Source organism: Lithobates pipiens, unplaced genomic scaffold (genome assembly GCF_037356315.1).
Source record: "Lithobates pipiens isolate NorthernLeopardFrog02 unplaced genomic scaffold, aLitPip1_a1.2 Scaffold_23, whole genome shotgun sequence".
Taxonomy (NCBI): Eukaryota; Metazoa; Chordata; class Amphibia; order Anura; family Ranidae; genus Lithobates; species Lithobates pipiens.
The window spans coordinates 71,295,361-71,309,995 of NW_027507785.1; the positions used below are offsets into that span (position 1 = coordinate 71,295,361).

General features: G+C 40.9%; 1 protein-coding gene across 19 annotated transcripts in view; it reads left to right on the forward strand.

The window, feature by feature from the left end:
- FOXP1 (forkhead box P1) overlaps window positions 1–14,635 on the forward strand; it is a 1,079,246-nt gene that overhangs the window by 926,337 nt on the left and 138,274 nt on the right. For 13 of the 19 annotated variants that reach the window (XM_077451838.1, XM_077451836.1, XM_077451844.1 and 10 more), the window contains 3 exons: window positions 411–548; window positions 7,081–7,170; window positions 14,131–14,190. In XM_077451838.1, coding sequence (XP_077307964.1) covers window positions 411–548; window positions 7,081–7,170; window positions 14,131–14,190 — 288 coding nt within the window. The remainder of the gene's footprint in view (window positions 1–410; window positions 549–7,080; window positions 7,171–14,130; window positions 14,191–14,635) is intronic. The other 6 variants (XM_077451843.1, XM_077451852.1, XM_077451849.1 and 3 more) reach the window with 3 other exon arrangements.

Here is a 14,635-nt window from a genome sequence, read left to right on the forward strand (position 1 = left end):
ACGAAGACATCATCCCTTTCAAATAAGCTGTATAGGTTCCTTAAACAGAAACGTGCGCATGGGGCTGAGAATGTGTTAACAGTTGCAAATATGAAATGCTATCGGGTTCATCGCCGTCGCTGTTTGTCACCGAAATGTCACGGAAAAAAAAACGCTTTAATGGTATCTCACATAATATGGAGGAATTGAAAACATCTGTACGTTTGGTTGAGCTGAGGAGGGAGCGCACGGCGGCTGTGCAGACAATGTGATGTATGCAGGGTTTTTTTTTTTTTTTTTTTAGGTAGCTGTTGTAGGTCGCTGTGGTGAGATCTGAGATGGAATTTGCATGACGTCCTGTCTGCTTTAGCGGGGACTTGCAATTGGTTATAAAGGAGTCTTCAAGCTATTTTTTTTTCCTTATTTTTCAGGTTCCTGTCTCAGTGGCTATGATGACACCCCAAGTAATCACTCCTCAGCAAATGCAACAAATTCTCCAGCAGCAAGTGCTAACGCCCCAACAGCTACAGGTCTTACTTCAGCAACAGCAAGCCCTCATGCTCCAGCAGGTAAAGTTTCCTGACCACATGGTAGTAGAATGGTGACCTGCTAAGTTGCTATTGTCAAGTAAATCAGCTTTATTTGATATGCCCCCCCCCCCCCCCAAAAAAATGTATCAAGGCTTCATATACACTTTAACATCTGTATCATCTTTATTAAAAAAAAAAAAACTCTTAGTTCTATTCTCTTAAAGAGTATGTAAACCCCAAATCATTTTTTTAGGATGCTTTTCTCTCCATGTCCCCTTACATACACTTTTCTTAAGCAATTTTGTTTTATTTTTGTGAATCTATTGCAATTTTTTTTTTATAATCTGGAGATCCTACCGGTAACCGTACTTCCTGTGGCAGGCTGACAACCCTAAAGCCAACCCTAAATTTGAACCCAGACACTGTTCGAATTTCAGTCAATCCCTGCTCAATCAAGAATCAAAGTACCCTATATACCCGAGTATAAGCTGAGTTTTTCAACCCATTTTTTAGGCTGAACCCCCCCCCTCGGCCTATACTCAACTGAGCCGCACAGCAGCCGTACCTTTGATTACTAAACACAGCGGGTGTCTCCCGCTGTGTTATGCAGTCTGTTCAGCCGTCCATTGTAACAAAGCCCCGCCTCCTCCTCGTCCTTGATAGAGGAACACTGATACAATGCTGAGAAACTGTGTCGGTGTTCCATCTATCACGAACGAGGAGGAGGTGGGGCTTTGTTACAATGGACAGCTGAACAGACTGCATAACACAGCGGGAGACGCTGCTGTTTTAATAATCAATGGTACGGCTGCAGATGGGCACAGTGAGGCTGCAGATGGGCAGTGTTTACCCAGTAGCTGCTGCAAGCGAACTACTTTTCATTGCATCTAGATACACTGCATTACCAAAAGTATTGAGATGCCTGCCTTTACACACATATGACATTTAATTGTATTCCAGTCTTAGCCTGTAGGGTTCAATATTGAGTTGGCCCACCCTTTGCAGCTATAGCAGCTTCAACTCTTCTGGGAAGGTTGTCCACAGGGTTTAGGAGTGTGTCTGTGAGGATGTTTGACCATTCTTTCCAGAAACGCATTTGGGAGGCCAGGCATTGATGTTGGAGAGAAGGCCTGGCTCACAGGCTCCGCTAATTAATTCATCCCAAGGTGTCCTATGAGGTTGAGGTCAGGATTCTGCGCAGGCCAGTCACGTTCCTCCACCCCAAACTTGCTCATCCATGTCTTTATGGACCTTGTTTGTGTACTGGTTCCGCAGTCATGTTGGAGCAGGAAACTATTCATAAAAATGTAGGAGCAAGACATTTTGGACAATTTCATGCGTCCAACTTTGTGGGAACAGTTAGGGGATGGCCTCTTGCTGTTCCAACATAACTGTGCACAATGCAAGGTCATTAAATACATGGATGAGTGAGTTTGGGGTGGAGGAACTTGACTGGCCTGCCTCAACCCGAAGAATGGTCAAACATTCCCATAGACACACTCCTAAACCTTATGAACAGCCTTCCCAGAAGAGTTGAAGCTGTTATAGCTGCAAAGTAACGCAATATTTAACCCTATGGAATAAGTTTGGGGTGCCATTAAAGTTCATGTGTGTAAAGGCAGGCATCCCAATACTTTTGGTAATGTATAATCTGTCCTTTTGCATTAAAGGTTTATGCTTATTGCTAAAAGATTACAATTTATTTCTAGTTGCATTCATTTATCCAAGTTATTTGCTGTGATATGTTGATTTAATGGCTCAACTGTAAGGCCCCATGCACAAAGGATGTAAAAAACACCACTTTTAATGACGTTTGATGGGATGGCCTCTAAACGCTCCTTTGTGTTAACCTATGTGTCTTTTTGCGCACACAGGGGTTTTTATGGGCATTTAGAGACGGAAGAAAAATAAAATTGCCCAATACGCCTAAACACATCTAAAAGTGCTTAAGCGCTTGAACCTTCATTCTTTCCATTGACCAGAATAATTTAGTATTCTGGCAAGCGGAATGAATAAACGCACAGTGTTTTAAACGCCTAAACATGGCTTTAGGCACGTTTTTAATGCTGCTTTTTCCTCCGCTTCCAAGGGAGAAAAAAAAAGTGCCCTGTGTGCATAAGGCCTTGAAGTGGTTGCTATGTGGTAACTTTGTCTAATATCAAAATACTTTAATCCCTTATGATGACGTTGTGCTCAGGGAATGCCACGGGGAAAAGACAAATTACAGCAAAATGAGGCCTTGGCAAGGTGGCAGCTTTGGCCCTCCATCCCTTTGATTGACATTGATAAAGAGTATACACAGGCTCGCGGAATCCCCAATTTGAATTGTTTTTCTGGCATTGGCCCTTCCCCAACACTAACTGCCTACAAGTGTATCCGCCCTTGTGAAGTGACCAGCAGGTGCACAGCTGTAACCAGTTTCCTTGTCCCTCTGGCTTACTGCAGGGTCATCAACATTGAAGCTGAGTCTTCTGAACATCCACTGATCCCTCCGCTACTGTGTCGGTTGCCTTGTTGATGATCTGGCTCTGAACAGTTAGCAGGAGAGGCAATTGTCTTGACCTCAGTGGAGGTTCTAGTGATTACCTCAGTACTGTACATAATATTATGTTTCTGTTTCTGGGTAAAATAAACCTTAAAACCAAACCTGAGAATGTTTTTCTTGAAATCCTCAACTTTGCCCCAAAGTATAGCACCGACCTGGCCACTCCGCATCCAACAATGCCAAAGGGCATCTTTCTCTGGGCTGCAGTAGCATCCTGCAAAGAATTGTAGGTTTTTGGGTGCAGTACAATGGGCAAGCCAAAGCTCTGAGTCAAAGCAATGTTGTTGACTTTTGTGTCTGAGTTCTTTAGTGGCTTCCTAAAGCATTAAACACAACACAGGTTCAGTTTAGTCCAACACTGAATTATATCTACATCCACTTACCTCTCTATAGGCCTGGTTTATCAACATTTTCCAAGGAAGAGCTAATGTTACTCCCATTCAGCCAACAATAAGCTCAGCTATACATGTAAAGTCTGAATCTGATTGGTGGCTGTGAAGAAATAACTCTAGTTCAAAGATACATCTGGAACTTTATGTACAAAGTATTAGGGTGCATAAACACTGGCATTTTTGACTATGCCCGGGCATGGTTCGCCCCCTTAGACTGAATCATTTGTATAGTATGAATGTTCTAAACTGTACAGTTGAGCATACCATGCACGGGACAACTTTAAAGAAGTGGTGCCGGACACGGTTTACTTCTAGTTGAGTAGCGTTTGAGCACAAACCATGCCTGAGCACAGAATTCTGCATAGATCACTGAATGCAGAAGTAGGAATCACTGGGATCTGGTCGGCAGAGGTGATGATGCAAGTGTGCCTGGGAACACTTGCTTATAGTCCAATGTGAGTGCAGTTTGGTGGGTTATTGGGGAAGGGGGGGGGGCGATCAAACTAGGGAACAGTTCATTGAAACCATGGCCGGTGTGAGTGCACCCTTATACTAGCAAATGTGTGTTTGTTGTTTGAATAGGATGACATAGTCTGCAGTATGTAACATACAAAAGAGCGTTAGGCCCCGTTAACACTACTGCAGAGCAGGAACGAACGTTCCCACTACGCGATTTTGACATGCGATTCTGCATGTTACAAAGGGCAGCCCATTCACATGAATGGGCTAACCCTATGAACATTTGTCATCTGTCTTCCGAAAAGAGCTTCTCCTTCTTTTCAGGCGACAAACTTCACATGATTTTTGAAGGCGCAGTTTGCCACGCCATTCTGATGTGTGACAACCACAACCCAAACGTGTGCATGGCAGCGAATCTGCCTGTGATCCCAAATCATGAGATGTGAACAGGGCCTAATGCCTTGTACACACGGTCGGACATTCCGACCACAAAATCCGTCAGATTTTTTTCTGACGGATTTTGTCCAAAACTTGTGTTACATACACACGGTCGGACAAAGTTGTCAGAAAATCCGATCGTTCGGAACGTGGTGACGTTTGCTGCGGTCGACGGGACTACGTAGAGGCTAGTAGCCAATAGGTTTGGTCTCGTAATTTGATCTGAGCATGCGTGGCACTTTGTCCGATCGGAAATTCTCTACAAACGATTGGAAAAAGTCTGATCTGATTTTTTTTGTTGGAAAGTTTTAGATCCTGCTCTCGAATTTTTTCCGCTGGAATTTCCGACCCACACACGATCAGATTTTACGACAATATAATCCGATCGGACCTTTTCTGTTGGAATTTTTGACCGTGTGTACAGGGCATAAGTGTGTAGCAGTCTGTTGTATATAATGTACAGCATGATATGCAGAGTGCAGTGGTCCAAATTATGTAGCGTGCAGCACAGTGATGCAATATACTGTGTGTATGTATATGTGTTTATATATATATATATATATATATATATATATATATATATATATATATATATATATATATATATATATATATAAAATATATAATATTACACCACTGTCCAACATTTTTAAGAAGGTGTGAAAATTGCTGTTTGCCTTCAAAACAGCATCAATTCAGCAAGGTACACATGCAAATAGTTTTTAAAGTAGTTCAGCAGGTAGGTTGTTCTAAACACCTTGGAGAACTAACCACAGATCTTCTGTGGATGTAGGCTGCCTCAAATCCTTCTGTCTCTTCATTTAATCCAAGACAGAGTCAATGATATTAAGATCAGGGCTCTGTGGAGGCCAAACCATCACTTCCAATACTCCTTGTTCTTCTTTACGCTGAAGATAGTTAATTATGTAATTGGCTGTATATTTGGGGTCATTGTCCTGCTGCAGAATAAGTTTGGGGCGTACGGCATGATGGATATGTATCTGTCTGTATTTCTAAGCATTGAGGATGCCATTGATCCTGACCAAATCTCCAACTCCGTTTGCCGAAATGCAGCCCCAAGTTTGCAAGACACCTCCAACATGCTTCAGTGTTGCCGACAGGCACTTATTATTGTACCGCTCTCCAGCCCTTTGCAAACAAACTGCCTCCTGCTACAGCCAAATATTTCACATATTGACTCATCAGTTCAGAGCACCTGCTGCCATTTTCTCCACCCCCCCCCCCCGTTCCTTTGTCTTTATGCATAGTTAAGTCGCTTTGCCTTGTTTCCATGTCGCAGACATAGCTTTTTGGCGGCAATTCTTCTATGAAGACCACTTCAGGCCAGATTTCTCCGGACAGTAGATGGGTGTACCTGGGTCCCACTGTTGTTGGCAAGTTCTGTGCTGATGGCACCCCTGGACAACTTCCAATGTCGAAGGGACAAAAGGACGATGTGTCATTTATTGGCTGCATTCATTTTTCTTGGCCGACCACTGAGGCTACGGTCTTCAACATTACCCGTTTCTTTTTGCTTCTTCAAAAGAGCTTGGACAGCATATCTTGAAACCCCAATCTGCTTTGAAATACTTGCCTGGGAAAGACCTTTCTACTGCAGTATAAGTACCATGTGTGTGTTGTTGCTGTGCTCAGTCTTGCCACTGTGTATGACCTGTGACATTTTTTTTCTTCAACAACTTCACCTTAGTAGCAGAGTTTGGCTGTTCCTTGCTCAGTTTTAAGCCTCCTAGACTGTTGTTTCTGTTTTAGTTAATGACTGTGTTTATCCCTACATATGAGATTGATGATCATTAGCACCTGCTTGGTATAATTGGTCAATCATACACCCAACTCTCATCATACAAACTCCCTGACTTTGTGCAAGTGTACAAACTGTGCAAGTGTGAGAATTGATGCTGGATTGAAGCCAAAGGATAGTCACACCAAATATTGATTTGATGTAGAGGTTTCTGTTCACTCACTTTGCATTTGGTAAATTGATAAAAATAAACAATTTAATTATATATATTTTTGAAAACATTCTTACTATTCATAATTTCTTCACACCTGCCTACAACTTTTGCACAGTACTGTGTGTATGTATATGTGTGTATATATATATATATATGTGTGTGTGTGTGTGTGTGTGTGTATGTATGTGTATATATATATATATATATATATATATATATATATATATATATTTATCTATCATACATGTTATAGATATGGCCTTTTTTGAGCATCTGTTACCATTTCTGGTCCACCCACTGTTCAGTAATGAAATTGAGGGGATTAGGATCCCTACAGTAGCCAGAAATAAATAGACTCAAAGCCCATCATTGTAAATGGATGCATGTGTTTTACAAGCTACATTTACCATGCTTCTCCACAAGGGCACAGCGTCTTTGTTGTAACAAACAAAGGTCATCCCTCGCCTTCTTTTAATTAGGCTGCTCAGAAGGAAAGGAGGAGAGAAAAAAAAAAAAAACCACAAGGCATGTTTTCTATCAGTACATTTTGGAAATTACTTTTCGAACTGCATCGCCAAGATTCATCTGAGCAGGCTGAATTTATTGTCAGATTTCTAAGGAAAGGTCAGAGCATCGCAGATAAAAGAATGTGATATTTCAAATCACTTTTTGTGTCTCACACGTATATTCACAAACAGAAAAAGAAGTTCCAGGACTGTCACTTAATATGCTGTAACTGACACTATTATACCTCTTTCTCACAGCAGCAGCTTCAGGAGTTTTACAAGAAACAACAGGAACAGCTGCAGCTTCAGCTATTACAACAACAACATGCAGGAAAACAGCCAAAAGAGGTAAAAAAACAAAGTTTTGCCTATATGTTACAGGGCCAGTCTGCCATAGCATTATAACTAGAGGCTGATTGACTAAATTTCGCATTGACTTATCGGGTTCTAAAACTGCTATGCCAATCTGCAGTCAGGGTGCCTCATTCCCCTTGTTTCAGTGAGAATGATGCCCTCATTATGCCAGCATTTACTGGATATGGGAGTCCTCAGCAGAAATGTATCTGTGGATAACTGGGCTCACCTTCTTCTACCTCAATATTGGTTTGGGTTGTAGTGAACCTCTATAAACATCCTCCTATCTCTGTAATGGCCACGTGGTCTAATATACTCAATTGCAGTCAAATATGTTCTTGTATTATTGTCTTGCAAATGTCTCAGTTTTGGTAGAGGTGTTTTGATATTCAGATTCCTGGGGAATGTGGCGTAAACTGGTGAGCTTAGTTTGACTACATTCAAGTAGGGCCTTAAAGTGAACCTGTGCTGTGTCCATGAAAAGTAAACAACTGGTTGACTTTGATGCTGGCCCTCACAGCTGCTTATTTAACCTCCTTGGTGGTAGGATTATGTCAGATTTTTGAGTCTCAAAGCGATACAATTATTTTGCATAGAAATTTGGCATTTTATATTGTAGGCCTTTAAAGTCCACATTTTTCAATGAGTTAGCGTGGCTCAAAATGTGCACTACCAAACAGTGGAGCAGAACGTTAAAGAGTTAAATCTGTCCAACCAAGAGTTTAGTAGATATCCCGGGCATGATGAAGTTTGAAACACAACATTATAATATAATAATAAATAATTATAAAAAATAATAATATAATAATAAAATTAATTTCCCCACGATTCACTATCGCTCAATTCTGCAGGTGTTCTATTTTACTATCGCTGTTTTCTAGCTGGTCTAAAACCACTTTTGATGTAAAGGAACACTTTTTGGTTGCTATGGACAATCTCCAGTTTAAGAACAGTATATATAATATAAAACTGCATTCAGGGCACTGGACAAAAGGGTTGTGAAATAATTTCACACAGTAATGTAGTCTGTAAGATTACACTGTACTGCATGTATTATGATTTTTCAATTTTTTAAATTTTCCGCTGGGCTCCGCCCCCATGCGTCGCGACGCTCGCAGGGAACGGAGCTCGGCAGAGAGAGGCATCGGGCAGAGGACAGAGCCCACGGACACAACGGGGGGACATCGCAGGATCCTCGGGACAAGGTAAGTATACTGCACCACGATCCTGCAATGCAATCCCGAGTGTGGCCCGGGGTTACCGCTAATGGTGCTGAAATTTAACCCCGAGCCACACTCGGGAAAACCGCCAGGAAGGTTAAAGTGACCCTGTCACCACAAAAAAAAAAAAGAAAAACTGTTATTATTTCACCTGTCCTGATACCTTCGCTGCCGATCTTTGTACTGTTGCAGAGCTAACACTGCCTGAAGAATATTTAGCATCTTAGTTCTTCTGGGAGTGTCGGATGTCTAGTCCCCTGCTGTACTATGTGGTTCCTTCTGCTAATTTTTTTAATTACATCAGATCAGGATACTATAGTGATGTAGGGGGTCAATGGTAAAAAAACACAGAACCCAGAAGTAAAGAATGGGGTCGGCAGCAAGGGCAGCAGCATAGGTGAATATTAACTGTGTTCTTTTATGTGTTGGGCTTAAATTTTTTTTCAGCAGAGTTCCTTCCCTTCTGCTACATTACTGCTCCAGTAATCCCTGTGTGTGAAGAGAAAATGTCCTGTGAAAGAACAAAACAGCAGGGTAGTGAAGGTTAGGGAAGTCTAGGCTCCAGGGGCCAGCATTTAACTCAGCTTGTAGCTTTGCCATGCATGGGTTCTCTTTACAGCTTTGGTTTTGAAAATAAAGCTGAACTCCAGGCTTCCTTAAAACAACAAAAAAGGGGATCTGAAAAGACTTGGGCCATAGTATCAAAAATATGTAGAATTTTATTAAAATTTCATTATCTTTGTTAAATTTTAAATCATGTGACGCAATACAGAAGTTCTAAAATAAAAAATAAAAATTGAATTTTTGAAAGTATGTTAAGAGGTCAAGAGGCTTCTACATGTGATGTCACTGACCATTCATTGACCTTCTGTCCCAGCTGCTAAGTAATCACATGGGTGTCCCGTGAGTTAAGTCTGGGCAGTGCCATGAAGAAGCAACAGTAATGCCCACATAATATGTGACTTCCCAATTTTCTTGTGTCAGTCTTTGGGTAAATGTTTTCATGGTAGGATAAAGTACACAGCAATAAACTTTGCCTACCAGCAGCACAGGATGTGTGACCAAGTTGAGTTGATGTACACATGTAACCATAGGCAGGATTGTGGGCCAAAGTGAAAAAGGCAGCAAGGCACAAACTAGTCTACCAGCTATTAGTAGAGTGGTTCTAGCACTATCATTAATACATAGGACTTTTGATTGGTTTGTTTTCCTTTTTTGCCAGCAGTTTGGCTTTAAAGCAGTGGCCTCCAAACTGCAGCCCCTTGGCCACTATTTCTCCCACTGTGATACAAGACACTATTTCCCCCACTGACACCAATGATGGGGCACTATTCCTCCCACTAATGCCAATGATGGGACATTGATAACTTCCACTGACATTGGGGCATTTTCTACTCCCACTGACCACAGTCCGGCAACCCTAAAGTCTAAAGGACTGTAAATTAGCCCTTTGTTTAGAAAGATTGGAGACCCCTGTTTAAAAGAAAATTGTGACTGTGGAATTGACATTCTTGTATTTACATATTCTTAAACAGTAAATACATTCTACAACAAGCCTTCATTGATCTCTGTTACAGCCACTGTGGAGCAATTCATTCACAAAGTTCATAATAAAAGCAGTGAAGTTATTCATGTGAGGCGTTGTCGCTGCCTCTTTGTGTGCACCTGCTCTGTTTTTACATTAGAGGTTAAAGACTGTCAAGCTGCCAACCCAATGCTGAAATTGGGGGGTTGATCTACAGAGAGAAAGTAAAACTGAGAAGCTTCTTTTGCAAAATTTGAGGATTAATTACTCCACATTACCGTCAGCTAAAAAGGTCGGCGGAGGCTTGTTTTAAAATGTATTTGCTGCTTGTTAAGAATATGTAATAATTTGAGGGTCTGTAGCCTGGCCACAGTTCTACTTTAAGATCCTTTGAATTAGGTTATAATATGGATGTTAGTATTTCTTCCATCTCGTTCTTTGTTTGCAGATAGTCTGCTTTTATATATCTAATTCTGGCTGCACTCAAGAAAATTGAGTTTATTTACTAAAGGCCAATCCACTATGCACTGCACATGCACTTGGAAGTGCAGTTGGTGTAGATCTGAGAAGAACATGCAAACAAAATAAAAAACAGCATTTTAGCATGCAAATGATTGGATGATAGAAATCAGCAGAGCTTTCCCTCATTTCAGATCTTCCCCTCAGATCTACATCGATTGCTCTTCCAAGTGCATTTGCAGTTCAATTGTAGTGCATAGTGGATTTGCCTTTAGTAAATCAACCCCAATATCTACAGCAAGATGCCTGGTCAACTGTTTGCTCCATAGAGATCAGCGATCACTGACGTGAGCTTGGCATACAAACAAAATGTAATAATTATATAACACCCAAAGTACAGGTACCAAATAGTTTAGTTGTGTCTGGGGAGTACACAGTAGTTGACTAGACATCAAAGTATGAACAATGGCTTGCTTCATCTCCTTCCCAGACTGCAGAGATCTGTCTGTTTGCTGCTAAGACACATACACTCCAACATGAGGTTTCAATGGGCATGCAAAGCTCTAATATGAATTGCGGATAGAATGTGCCAGCATTGGGTGTTCAGGTACAGACACATAGAAGCTTTCTGTAGTTCTATTACTTTAGGGTTGATTTGTGCTGGTTCACGTCAAAATGACCCTGTCGCTATAAAAAAAAGTTTTCCAGAGAAGGTATACTTTTAAAAAGAACAGTATAAATATTCACCTTTCCTGCAGCCCTTGATGTTGAAATACTGCTCATATCCTCTTTATGTAAATTCCCCGGGGAAACTGACACTTCCAGAAATGCTGATTTCCTGAATCCCCACAACCCACGCAACAGAAGGAACCAGTAGGAGCTGTGGGGGGAATTCAAGAGATCAACTATCCTGGAAGTGACAGTTTCCAGCGAACTTAAGGGGAGTGATTTCTTTGGATTGGCCCAGTATCCATGCACTGGAGAACTGAATGAAAAACCAAAGAAAAAGGAGAACAGAGGTAGCATTCGTAAGAGAAAATCGCATTCTGGCTGTTTGTAATTTTCCTAGCGCAAGTAAAAAAAACACAAGTTAACATTCACAGTGGGACAGGCAAAGGACATTTGTTGATGGATGTTCTCTTGTTAACTGATTGCAAATATAGATAATAAGGGGATAAAAGCTGAATGATAAAAGGGCTGTAGCCTATAGTAGCCTATCACATATTATACTTTATTATTTAACCTATACTATGGTGAGATTTGCTATACACACTAGTCATTTTGGATTTTCCTTGCATGCTTTTTAATGACCATGAAGTTACATTCTCACCATCAAAATATGCATATCTTTCTGAGTGTGTATGTTCACATACTTCTCTAGGGAAAAAAACAGATCATTAGGTGGATCTTTAGTGAATCCACTGCCAACTGGCACGATATGGCTGCAGATCCCTTTAGTGAGCAGCTTGGTCTTAAGTTTGGTCTCTTGTAGAAGTCTCAGATTGATGTATCCCTCCAATGCAAAGAGCAATGCTAATCAGAATTTAATTGGTATAAACTGGATTTGTGTTTTTCTTTTCCTCTAATTATCTTCGTAAGACCAATCATTGGTCTTCGGTGCTGTTAATCGGCGTGTATAGAAAAAGACCAAGTGGTTGTTAATGTATTATTGTACTGCTTTGTGGAACCATCACTAAAGCACAGAAACTGGCCAGGAATAAAGTTTCCAGACGTACAAATATCTGCTAATGTATCAAAGGATGAAATGTATTTCTTTCACTTCATTTCTGGTCTTCTATATTGTCTATTTAACTGCATTCATGTTTGACCACTAGGGCTTTCAAAATCAGATTTTATGCACTCATTTCCTTCAGACACGAAATGAATGTTAAAACCTGATTGGCTGCTGTAAATGTTGCCTTGTTTTTCCCTCTGCTTAAGTTTTCAAAATTCTGTAGAGATTGTCCATACATATTGGACCTGCATGGTCCTTTAGCTCAGGTACATACAGTTTTATGCTGGTATGAAAATGTATACAACAAAGAAAAAACATTTTTTTAAATGTAAAAAGAATTGTCAAGCACCCTTGGATGCTATACGTGTTCATCTGGCAAGAGCAAACTTTGATTCAATAAGATTGCATTGAAAAATATTTAACTTTATTCCAAAATGTTCTTCAATAGATGTTTCAGATTCACTTTACTTTACTTAAATGTTATAGTATTACTATATTTATAGAGTGCTGTAAAGGTCCTCTTATGAAAGGGCTTTGCCACATGGTAACGTTTTAGATTATGTATTCTTTAATACATTTTTGCAAATCTGAGAGGTGAGAGATGGGCCCATGGTGCAGTGTCCAGTAATACCCCATAGAACAATGATGATGTACGATGATGTTCCTCTGCTCCCCATTCAGTGAGTACATGGAATATTCTTTGTACAGAAAACTGGTTCACAACCTGCTATTTCTAGATACTGCAACTTTGGTCAGACCCTCTCCTGTTGTTTTCATAAATGTTATGGAAGAGATATACGTTTAAAAAAGTGTGTTTTTAGAATGCCTTTAGACCTCAAAGGCCCTGCTATCTTGGACAATTCCCATTCTTAAAGTTCCATAATGCTTTGTTTCATTAAAGTATAACTTGGAGTGGAGCTTGATTAGAATAAAGGTTTTTATTGCTGTCTGTGTCCCCGTTGGCAAGAGATTCGTCCCATCTAATTGTCCTGTCCTACCATTAAAAAGTAAAAGAAAATCTTAAATTTTGATTTGCCCCAGAGAAAGAAGGGGAAATCCTCCAAAGGGAACACTAGTTCTGGTGACCTGGGGGTTCCCAAGAGATTCCTTTAATTTGCAGGGAGTTCCTCTAACATTCTGTTTTGGCTATGAAACAGGAAGTGAAGGTAAATCTCCCAGATTGGACACATGGCAAAAAAAAATAACTCACACAGGTTATAGCCCTCATTTACTTTATTTTATCTTAATGTATTCTATGCATTAAGATGGAAAACCTTTTGTGTGCACCAGCCCCTCTTGCTCCCCTAATACTTACCTGAGCCTCATGTCGATCCAGCGATATTGCATGAGTCTTGGCTGACTGGGACTCTCCCTCCTCGTTGAGTCAATCAACGCCAATGAACCAATGAGGAGAGAGAGAGGGGCAGGGCCAAGCTGCAGCTCTGTATCTGAATGGATACACAGAAAAGCGACTTGGGTTGAGTGGCCCCATAACAAGCTGCTTGCTATGGGGGCACTCGGCAGGAGGAAGGGGCCAAGAGTGCCAGCGAGGTATCTGAGAAGAGGAGGATCTGGGCTGCTCTGTGCAAAACCACTACACAGAGCAGGTACGTATAACATGTTTATTTTTAAATGAATAGAAATGAGATTTTATTATCACTTTAACTGTAAGGTATGCACATAGTAATTTAGAGAAGCTGTGCAATATTTAAAGCGCTACTAAACCCACAACAGTAAAATCAGTCTGTATATGCAGTAAAGCAGGGGTAGGCAACCTTTCCCCTCCAGCTGTGGTGAAACTACAAGTCCCGTGAGACCAATCACAGGCATGACTCCAAGAAACAGAGGCACAATGAGATTTGTAGTTTCAACACAGCTGGAGTGCCGAGGTTGCCTACCCCTGCAGTAAAGCATGCTTGTTCTACTCACTGTGGATCCTAAGCGGATAATCCTCCTCATTGTGTAAAAAGGCTGTTTGATCCTGTCTTCTCTAATCCCCTCCCCTTCTTCCACAGTCCCCAATCCATTTCCTGATAGAACAGAGCCATGGGGGCACTCTGCACATGCTCAGTTTGGTATGTATTGTTAGCGAGTTTTTTTTTTCTTGGGAGGGTGCATGTGATCAGCACAGAGCCAATCAGCACTGTCCAGACAGAGGGTCAGGGGTCCTGAAGCCTCATAGGACAGTCAGAGTAGAATGGAAACTCATCCTACAAGCTTTACCCAGAAACTCATGAAAGGCTTAAGACTGCTATATACTGCTGAAGAGAAAAGGTATTTAGCAGTTTATTTTTAACTAAAATAATGAATATTTCCATGGGAGACCTGATATAATGAATGCAGGGTCCTGGGTTTAGTAACACTTTAAGTAAAGAGCGAAAGAAGATATAGGGTTCCATGGTTTGCACATCAGTGAGAAACTACTGTATAAGCAATAAAACTTGCAGTTAATGCAAAAACCAAACATGTTGTCACAACTGACCATGAGCATTTTGCAGACAGAGGTGGGGGAATCTTTTG